Source organism: Acartia tonsa, chromosome 1 (assembly GCF_053477335.1).
Source record: "Acartia tonsa isolate MP-2025a chromosome 1, ASM5347733v1, whole genome shotgun sequence".
In the NCBI taxonomy this organism is placed as follows: domain Eukaryota; kingdom Metazoa; phylum Arthropoda; class Copepoda; order Calanoida; family Acartiidae; genus Acartia; species Acartia tonsa.
The window spans coordinates 51,091,556-51,103,236 of NC_137260.1; the positions used below are offsets into that span (position 1 = coordinate 51,091,556).

Genomic DNA, 11,681 nt, shown 5'->3' on the forward strand with positions numbered 1-11,681 from the left:
TTTTTTGAAAACTGATCCCTATTACAACAAGGTACAATGTTATAAGCAAAGCATCTCTATAAACAAGTCCCAAAAATGTAAGTATGTCCTTAAACAGTATCATCTATTTATGCAGTTTTGCAACAAATTTACTTACAATATTGTTTGTATTGATGCATTAATATTCTGCTAATTCAGTTCTGACAATCTACAAGTGTTAATGTTCGTTTGTCCTTCCATTTCAGAGCTTCGATTTTATGGATTTTGTCATCCTTGTTATTAATATTCCGCAGTCTAGTATTCTAAAACTGGATATTTGCCCCCTCCCCATTTGAAAAAGCTTGTACATCATTACTTCCCAGACCTCCCAGACAACGGTTTTTAAAAGCGAAGCTTTTCTATAATTAGGGTCGGTCCATCCGTCCGTACGTCCGTCCGAGATAGATAGCTTTTATTCGTTAATTTAGGCATGTTAGAATTGTCCTATTGATTTCAAACTTTGCATGGTGATTCCTGTAGTAGTTAGGTACAATTAAGAAAGCGTAGCAACTCTATAATCATTACCAGAATGTCCGTTCGTCCATTTAAACATGTTGATTTTTTTACTTTTTTAAAAACAAATTTTTATGTGATCTAAATATCTGTTTTATCTGATTTTTGGTATATTGATTCCTGGGACAAAAAAAAGAACAAAATTTAAGCGAAGCAGCTCTACCGTTTGTCCTACCGTTTCAGTGCTTCGCTTTTATGGATGTTGTCATCCTTGTTTGATATAAAAAGAAAAGCGTCGCTTTTAACAAGAATGATAAACATGCATTTTTATGAAGTGACAAGGATGACAAAATCCATAAAAGCGAAGTCTTGAAACGGTATGACAGACGAACATTAACTCTTATAAAGTATCAGAACTGAATTTACAAAATATAAATATAAAAGTTTTGACAAAATTATATGTATATTTTTAAAAGCGAAGCTTTTCTATAATTAGGGTCGGTCCGTACGTCCGTCCGAGATAGATAGTTTTTTTGTTGTTAATTTAGGCATGTTAGAATTGTCCTATCGATTTCAAATTTTGCATGGTGATTCCTCTAGTAGTTAGGTACAATTTAGAAAGATTAGCAACTCTATAAGCATTTCTAGAATTTCAGTACGTCCATTTTAAACATTGATTTTTCTAAGACAACAAAGAACAATATTCAAGCGAAGCAACTCTGTAATCAAGTCCTAAAAATGTAAGAATGTCCATAAACATTATCCTGTATCAAGCAGTTTTTCAACAAATTTATTTACAATTTTGCTTCGCCTCTTATACATTTATATTCTGATTATTCAGTTCAGACACTATACAAGTGTTAATGTCCGTTTGACCTACCGTTTCAGTGCTTCGCTTTTATGGATGTTGTAACAAAACTTCTTAAATAAAGAATTCTGTTTAAGGACATACTTACATTTTTAGGACTTGATTATATAGATGCTTCGTTTATAATATTGTACCTTTTTGTATTAGGAGTCAGTATTTCAGGTCAATCAGATATGAAATAAAATTATATTGTTAAAAAAGATAAAAATCAACATGTTTAAAATGAACTTACGGACATTCTGGTAATGATTATAGAGTTGCTAACCTTTCTAAATCGTACCTAACTACTACAGAAATAATCATGCAAAGTTTGAAATCGATAGGACAATTCTAACTTGCCTAAATTAACGGAAAAGCTATCAGTTACGTACGGACGAACTGACACTAATAATAGAAAAGCTTTGCTTTAAAATTTAAGTCAAGTAGCGCAGATATAATTAAATCTATGTATACATTATTACCATGAACAATTTATCTGTAAGTAGTGAAGCTTTTCTTTTGTTTATAAGATGTGCAGCTACATATAACTATTATATACCCTCCCAAACAAATTTTGAAAGTACATTAGATCCTCAATTTCCTCCCATTGGGGAAGTACATCAATTTATCAGCCATTGTCTTATCCCTTTAGATCCCTGGGTTTTTTTTTAAAGCGACTTATAATTGGGGTCGGTCCGGTTAGCTAGAATTATCCTATTGATAATCAACAAATACACATTTTTTTGGATAATTTTTTTGTTGTCGTAGAGTTGGCGTAAAACTTGTTTCTTGATGTATATGAAGGGAAGTGGGTAAGAACAGAAGAAAAAGGGGAAGGAGATTGTGGGGTAATTTTCACTTAGAATTGTTTGTCAGAATCCAATCCCTTTTCCCTGGTTTAATACTTTGGAGCTTCGCTTTTTTATTTTTCCTCGTCAAAAGAGAGGCCTTTTTAAGTACGAAACTTAAAAAAGTGATAATACATCAAAATACCCCTTCTGAACTCTATAATTATTGGACACTGCTGGTATATTAATTGACTAATCAAATTTGATAAAAGTACCCAAAGTGTTGAGCAAATGAATTAAAACTTTGTTATCATTGTAATATACAGTTCAATGTCTCCTCCCTCTCTTTTTGACCAGGGAGGGAGGGGACATTGGGCTTTAAATTATGCTGGCACCCAAAATTATCTTCGGTTGACAACACTTACAGGTTTTTCTTATTAAATTTTGAATGTTTTTTACTACATTAAAAGAGTGCAAATTTTTCAACCAATAATTTTATTCTACAGTAGGATTGTCTTGTTTATCATCATTTGGGATATGAATAAATGTTTTGTCCATTGGTTTATCCCTTGAATTCCTGTTAAATCTTTAACGTTTTTTCATTCATTGGCATAACAACTTTAGGGATTTTTTTACTCATTTTGAGTCTCCAAACGTTTTAACTACAAATTATAATTTACAGAAGGCGGGTTGATTTTCCACTTTTTTGTTTACACAATTTTTTTAGTAAAAGTCCCCAAAGATGTTAAATCAGAGAATGAGAAAACGTTATTAAAAAACTTTGGGGACCAGTGTAATAAATAGCTCATTGTTCACTCTCTCTCTGGACAATGTGGTGATTAAACTTTGGGTACTTTCTTATTCCCTACTTTGACATTGGGCTGTTTATAACACTGGTACCCAAAGTTTTATGATAATGTTTTTTCATTCATTGGTTTAACAACTTTTACTAAATTATGATTGGTTGATTTATTATATTGAGTGTTCAAACGTTTCAACTACTAATTTTAATCTTCAGAAGGTGTAATTTTGTGTGCCATTGATATGTACATCCATTTATCTGCCATTGTCTTATCCCTTTAGATCCCTGAGTATCATTAGATATTGCTATTTTGTTCAGGGATCTAAAGGGATAAGACAATGGCCAATAAATTGTTGTTGTATATCCCCAATGATAATACACAAAATTAACCCATCTGTAGATTGAAATAAGTGGTTGAAACGTTTGAACACTCAAAATTATGAACAAATCAATAAAAATATAATAAATATCCCCAGAGCTGGCGAGCCAAAGAACAAGGAAAGGTTATTATAAAACTTTAGGAAATAATGTTTTAAAATGCACATGATTTTTCCCTCCCTGTATTTTGTTCCTAACGAGCGGCTACACTCCTAAAAGCCTCTAATAGTGGGGGGGGGAATCACCTCCCCTTAATTTTCAATTTTAGTTTTATAAAGAAAAGGTAAAAAACATCTTCTCAGGACCTATGAGAAGCTACATTGTTAATTAGAACCATATTGGTTCAGCAGTTAGAGAGATCCCATTGTATTAACAGACAAAGTGACACTCCCATATAGACATCCTGTTACTTTTATATAAGGAGAAACGAATATATGAATTGTTACTTTCAATAGATAGATAGTGAAGTTTAAGTTTTAAAAAGAAAACTAAAAATTTATATAGTTGGAGAAAATATTTTGTGTTGTATCTTTTTAGATATCCTTTCCAAGAAAATTTTTTTTTGAGATAATTGTTTTTGTGGTTAAATTTTTGTGTTATATATCAATCAAGAAATTTGCTTAAACCACAGAGGGAGTGGACATTGGACTGGAAATTATACTGGTTCTATAATCTCTAATTTGTTGGCTTAAAATCTTTGAATATTATTTAAAAATATTGATTGGATGTTACATGCTTAACATACAGACTGAAAGCTTTAAAAATTTTCATTAAAAATTGTGTAAAATTAAAGTTAGAAGAACACTTTAGATTATAAGTACTAAGGCATTTAAAAAAGGTTTTAGTAGGATTATAATCAATGTTACAATGTGTTTTGTGCAAAAAAAATTGGTGGCAGCTAGGAGTAAAAAAAATTACAGTAAAGGTTGCATAGTTGTGTAATTTAAAAAGAAATTTTGTAAATCTAACATTCAAAATAAGCGACAAAAAAACTTTATGGGGGGTGGGGGAGTATTTAAAGAAATATAGAAACTACTTCAAAATATATCACAATATAAATCTTGATCTTAGCTACATTAACAAAAACAAAAAATATTGTTGCATATTCTGTGTTTTTTAGTTTTCTTTTTTCTGACATAATATTATTATTATTTAGTTTAATAAATTATTTAATTTGTTTAATTAAATGTTTAAATCAAATATTCATAGATTTCTAATTAATAGTATTAAATTTTTCCTTATTTTTTTGCATCAAAGGGGTAGTTGCAAGAATTGCATTTAAACTTGAATTTAGTGAGCTGCATATTTTTTATGTTCAATAGTTTATCTAGAGGACATACATTTGAAATAATTTCAATTTTCTACCAGGTAGTTTTAAAAATATCAAGACTTGAAAATCATATCATGACTAGTTCAGTGGTGCCTATTGATTGTTTTTCATTTTATTACAAAATTATATATGTTAGATAGTATTTTGTAACTTATGCTTGCCATCAAACTTTAATTATGCACTTTATGCAATTATCCCTTTAGATATTATTTTTTGATTTGTAATCATTTCCAATTAGTTTACCTATTGTCAAAAATTGATTTAACTCAAAATTTTAGAATTACTTCAATGTCAGGTTGTTCATTTTTTTTAGTCTGGTGTTGAAGTGGTTTAAAAAATCTTAAAACTACATCATAATTTATTTTTAAATTGTTGATGAACATTTTTTGATGCAGTTACCACACAAACAAAGAAATGAGAAACCAAGAAAGAGACAACTTTCAATAGAATAACTTAATTAAAAGATTGTTACAGAAGTACAAAATCTTTTATGATAGTTACTTCTGTTGACCCATTTGCACAACTAGAACCACCAGAATCTTTGGAAGAGTACCATCACTTAATTTAATAGTTTTATATTTTTTTGTGTAAAAATTATTCAATTTTGTAAAATTTATTGCTTTTAAAATCAAAATATCAAAATTATTATTTGTCTGAATAAAGAGTATGACTAATTGTCATTAAGAGTCAGATTAGAGTATGACTATTTTTCACTTGAATTCAGATTAGAGTATGACTGTTTGTCATCAAATATCAGATTAGAGTATGACTGTTTGTCATCAAAAGTCAGGTTAGAGTATGACTGTTTGTCATCAAATGTCAGATTAGAGAATGACTGTTTGTCATCAAATGTCAGATTAGAGTATGACTGTTTGTCAATGAAAGTCAGATTAGAGTATGACTGTTTGTCATCAAATGTCAGATTAGAGTATGACTGTTTGTCATCAAATGTCAGATTAGAGTATGACTGTTTGTCATCAAATGTCAGATTAGAGTATGACTGTTTGTCATCAAATGTCAGTTAAGAGTATGACTGTTTGTCATCAAATGTCAGATTAGAGTATGACTGTTTGTCATCAAATGTCAGATTAGAGTATGACTGTTTGTCATCAAATGTCAGATTAGAATATGACTGTTTGTCATCAAATGTCAGATTAGAGAATGACTGTTTGTCATCAAATGTCAGATTAGAGTATGACTGTTTGTCATCAAATGTCAGATTTGAGTATGACTGTTTGTCATCAAATGTCAGATTAGAGTATGACTGTTTGTCAATGAAAGTCAGATTAGAGTATGACTGTTTGTCATCAAAAGTCAGGTTAGAGTATGACTGTTTGTCATCAAATGTCAGATTAGAGTATGACTGTTTGTCATCAAATGTCAGATTACAGTATGACTGTTTGTCACTAAAAGTCAGTTAAGAGTATGACTGTTTGTCATCAAATGTCACATTAGAGTATGACTGTTTGTCATCAAATGTCAGATTACAGTATGACTGTTTGTCATCAAATGTCAGATTACAGTATGACTGTTTGTCATCAAATGTCAGATTACAGTATGACTGTTTGTCATCAAATGTCAGATTACAGTATGACTGTTTGTCATCAAATGTCAGGTTAGAGTATGACTGTTTGTCATCAAATGTCAGGTTAGAGTATGACTGTTTGTCATCAAATTTCAGATTAGTGTATGACTGTTTGTCATCAAATGTCAGATTACAGTATGACTGTTTGTCATCAAATGTCAGATTACAGTATGACTGTTTGTCATCAAATGTCAGATTACAGTATGACTGTTTGTTATCAAATGTCAGATTAGAGTATGACTGTTTGTCATCAATTGTCAGATTAGAGTATGACTGTTTGTCATCAAATGTCAGGTTAGAGTATGACTGTTTGTCATCAAATGTCAGATAAGGGATTAACTGGGCAAATTTTGAGGGTCAATTTAATCACAGATTACGATCTTAATCACCTGAACTTTGCTCACATTGAGTCAGATTCGTCAGATTATAATCTGAAATCCCCCCTGACAGATTAAAAATTTGGCGGCAAATCCTGAGTAATCTGAGTTTTAGTACCTTTTTGCGCAAAAACACAGGTTTCGTCAGATTACAATCTGACGAAATGTAATCAAATGTCAGAGTTGATTGATGAGGGGCGGGCAGATTAAAACCTGAGGAAAACCTGTCAAAACTCAGATTAGACAAGGTTTTGTCACTACTTGTCAGATTTAAAAACTACTAGGGAATGGTTCTCATTATACACATTCGCCCATTCGGACTGGTACATACACACGATAAAGTCTGTAAGTGTTGATTAAACAATTAGATTCTCCAATTTCTTTCCATAATACTGATTGCTTTTTTTCATTGGCGTTTTTTTATTGCTGCCTTTGTATTTACCTTAATAAAACTGTAGACATTCTAGTTATGATATAATAATATTCTAATGATATTATGAATATGGTTTACATATGTAAAAAATTGGGAAAGGATCTAGTCATTTTTCATTTATTGTTTATCCTAATTTAAACTAAAAATTTTAATAATTATGAATTAACAATGGATTAAATATTACTTGGATCTTACACTATATTAGCATGTACTCTAATAAAGTAAAACTTTTAGTTGGCTAAAATAATGATCCCATCCACCCCTTTACCCCATGCTTTCCCTTCTACTGGATGAACTAACTGACTAATAAATGATATTCATGTTAGCAACCTAAATTGACAACAATTTTTCCCCTGTCACAATATCCACGTATATTCTAAATCCATTAATTTGTTGCTAAGCTCACACACACAATCTAAACATGAAATTTCTTTCTCTCTGTAGCTTCCAGGCAATTCTTCCGTTAAACTCAAGGTCACTCACTAGATAATTTCAACGCTAAACACTCAAAACTAAAGTGAGTGGTCCTTGGCTTTTGTTGATTTTTGTTACATTTTTAAGTATTAAATTAATTCAAAATAAACAAACGTTGCTATTGCTGTGTCAAATATACTGAAATCATATTCAAGAATATTTATTAAGTTATCTTAAAAGGATTCCTATTGTCAAGATTGTTGTTTCATTTGTGTCTACAAAAAAGGACTATTATTACTATGAATTCTAAAGTATTAATTTGTGGATGAATCTTATGTATAAAATTATATGATACATATATTTTCTGAAAGGTTCATAACCAGTTTTTAAGTACCGGTAACGAAAAGGAGTCTTGCAATTGTGAATCAGACCGTTTTAAAACAAATTCTTGGCATGATGACGTAAAACGAAATATATTGTAAATTCCCATTTTGAAACGAGGATTTTCGTCTCGTATTTCCAACCCCTAAGCCTAAAATTATGTCGTAACTAAAAAGATGTGTGAATCCCCAATTTCAAACCCGGATTTTCCACCCTTGAAATTTTAAGTTCGTCATTTCTTTAAACATACATATATACTCATTACTCATACGTTCCTATCTTAAGGTTTCAAATCCGGGAAGAAGGGATAGACCATGGACGTAGTATTATTCTTTGAACCAATTATTTCGTACGAAATAATGCATTTGGTAACTCAACTTTTAGGGAAGAATTCGAAGTAAATGGGCCAAATCCTTTGAAAAACTTGCCTAAGGTTTCCTAAGCTTTACATATTTCTTTATTGCTATGTGAGTTAATTAAACCTAAACTTCTAAAAACTCTATACTCATATTGTCTTCTCCCTCCCAATCATATTTGTTGAATTTATAATACACAAATATGAGAGAAATGGCATAAAATATAAACTAAAATATTATAAACTTGTCATAAGCTCATACTTCCCTCCCCCCCGCTCCCTCCCGCCAAAAAATAAGTTACAATTGCTATAGATTACATCTGAAACATTTTTTTCTCTTTATACCTTGTTCATTATATTCCTGATGATGTTGCCTATATATATGTGTAAAAATCTATATCTATGGTTTTAGGCGTGCCGTATATATTACATCCGGTTAGCTAAAATAAAATTGTTTTCATTCATATCAACTTATTAAGATATGTTTATAATAGCGGCTGCACCCATAGTATCTAGATAAAATTCTAACATAGCCTAAAACTATATGTTGACTTAAAGTTTAAAATATTGCCTTAAACTTATGTGAAGCATACCTTAAATGAAAAAAAAATTGAACCGCTTATTCCAGTTAGCGACATTTTAAATTAACTGCCTAAAAAATTGAGGGGGATTTTTTTTGTTTTTTGGGGGGTTGGGGATTCTAATGTTTCCCATTCATTTTTAAAATATTCTATGATTATACTATTGCCAAAACATCCTAATTTTTAAGACCTAGCCATTTTTGATATTTTCTGATTTTTACATTTATATGTAACTTAGGGACGGATGGACACATGCCTCTTTCTTCTTGTTATCACATACGTTTAAATTAAGCTTCTTAGCAATACATTGCATATTTTTTAATTCTAAATCTGAATATGTGAATCAACACTTTTAATGAAAAGAATCATTTCTTAGAATAAAGTCATTGGCATGAAGATTTAATTATTTAGTTTAGCCTAAGCTAGGGTTTAGTAAAGAGATTCCAAATAACAAGGATGACAATACAATTTTAATAAAATTACAAAAATTATCTCTAACAAACGTTTCATTTAATTTATTGTACAATTTTATTACAATGAATGTCATTCCTATAGAGATACTAAGTGAATCTTTATTTCATGGATGTGTCGTTATCCAACAACTATATAGCCTAAAATCTTCTCTTGGCAATAATTAAACTTTACTAGATCATTTGGGACAAAAACACTAATATCTATTAGGATTTGTTATCTGGTATCTTTGTCTTATTCCGTGGTCACGAAACCTTGATATTTTTAAAGCTATATAAGGTCATCAACTTAATTTCTAACCTTCACGCGACAATTAGAAAACTACAATTAAAAGTAAAAAATAGTTTGATGAATTAATTTTGATAATTTAATATTTGTACAGGGAGGTAGGAGAAATTTTGTGAATCATCATTGGGGATGTACATCAATTTATCCGCCATTTTCTTATCCCTTTAAATCCCTGGTTATCTCTAGTGTTTCTAATCGGGGAAGAAAAGCATTGAAGATTTATTTAGCCTTCAATACCCGGGCCTCAACCTCCCTGAAAAAAATACCTTCAAAGAGTTTTTAAGGCTTGAGAAATATAATCTGTAAAATTAAACGGTAGAACAAAAAGTGACGTTTTATGTCAATTTTATTTTAACTCAAAATGAATATATAATATTTTTTTCCAGGACCCCAAATTAGCAGAGTTGACAGAGATGGGTTACTTGATCGCCCTCCCCGACAGAGACAAGCATGGCAGGCGCGTCATCTACTCCAAGGCTGGCGCATTCGACGCGACCAGGTTCACCACCAGCGACATGATGCGCGCACATATCATGACATTTGAGACATTGTTGAATGATGAAGAAAACCAGGTAATGATTGTTAATAAAAATTCTTTTTAAAAGTAACAGGATGTTTGTCTGTCTGTGTAAAGGAGGATCTCCAAACCAATGAACCTATATATTTTTTGTTACAGTGAAGCTACAGGAAGTTTAAAACTATTTTAAGGAAGCCGCCACAACTTTTTCAATCCAAGTACACCGTCTAATGCTGTGTTGTCAATTTCTAGCGGAAAAACTCACCACCAATATTTTAACGGGCTAATATTTGTGCTAAAATTGATTAAATATCTTAAACTACTTTAAGGTTCGTGGCTTCACCTACGTGCTGGACGAGAAAGCCGTGACCTGGAACCAGATCTCCATCTGGACGCCCAGCGAGGTCTCCAAGGCCTTCTCCTGCTGCGAGCGCGCCCTGCCCATGCGCCATCGCGAGATCCACTTCCTCAACCTGCCCTGGACCATGAGCATCATCTTCCAGTTCGCCAAGTCACTGCTCTCAGAAAAGCTGCGCAAGCGGTTCCAGACACATTCTGGGGTGGATTCATTGACCAAGGAGGTGGACGTGAACGTGCTGCCGGCAGAGTATGGCGGCAAGAGGAGCCTGGAGGAGTGTGTCTCGCTGTGGAAGAAGGAGTTGGAGTCTCACAGGGATAGTGTGCTTGGCCTGGATCAGCTTAGAGTTTCTGGGGTAAGGTTTTTTAAAAACATTTTAAAGTTATAATTGAATGCAAACTAAACTCTTCAGGAAGTAAGGACCAACATTTAGTTATTGATTTTTTTCTACTCAATACACCTTATTTTAAACCAACTTTAATGAATAGCAGCTCAAAATCCAGATAACTAATAAAATACTTCAATTTTACATATAGCTAACATGATTTATTAATAGAAATTGTTGAATACCTGTCAATGAATTCAAAAATGATAATTCATGTTTTATTTTGTATAATTGTAGCTTAAAAGTTTGGACTCGCATTTGAACTTATTTTACTTCTTATTTTAGTATGAATCAGTGGGCGAGAAGCCGCAGGTTGTTAGAAAGAAATCCAGACATAACAGCTGCAGCGGCTCAGAGGTTTTGTGCGTGGTCGGCAACATGCGCAAGATGGAAATCACAGTAGAGCCCTAGGTTAGCAAGTAACAGAGGCACCAAAGTGAAAAATCTTCTAAAAGCAGCTTACTTATTCTAGTGATATAGAGTAGTATATATGTTTTAATGCATACTGTTTTCATACAGGTGTGTGTATAGTGTATATATTTGGTTTCAAGTTATTTGTTAAGTTATAGTTCTATGTTATTTAAAATTATTTAGAAAATTCACCCAGAAAGGTTAAGAAAGGTTATCCATTCAAGAAAACCTCTATTGATACACCATGTTATAGTGAAAAAAGGCTAAAATCCTTCGCCTGCCTATCCTAAAAAGAAACCTGCCATGTTAAATCTGTATAAAGTTTCAGCAATTTAATGTTGGAAAAAACCCTCAAACAATCCACTCTGTTAAATAATTAATATATATATTATTATGTTTCAACTTTGCAAGGGCGTTCCATGCTAGTCTTTCAAACTACTATCAATTCTAATATTTATGTATATATTATAATTTATTTCTTATTTTATGAAATAAAACCTATGACTGAA

The 11,681-nt window shown here is 31.6% G+C and overlaps 1 protein-coding gene across 2 annotated transcripts in view; it reads left to right on the forward strand.

The window, feature by feature from the left end:
• Positions 1-11,681, forward strand: part of LOC145323349 (clavesin-2-like) — a 53,772-nt gene extending 42,091 nt beyond the window's left edge. For both annotated transcript variants that reach the window (XM_080165778.1, XM_080165784.1), the window contains exons 4-6: positions 9,888-10,073; positions 10,348-10,731; positions 11,047-11,681. In XM_080165778.1, the coding sequence (XP_080021904.1) occupies positions 9,888-10,073; positions 10,348-10,731; positions 11,047-11,172 (696 nt within the window). In that variant the 3' untranslated portion in view covers positions 11,173-11,681. The remainder of the gene's footprint in view (positions 1-9,887; positions 10,074-10,347; positions 10,732-11,046) is intronic.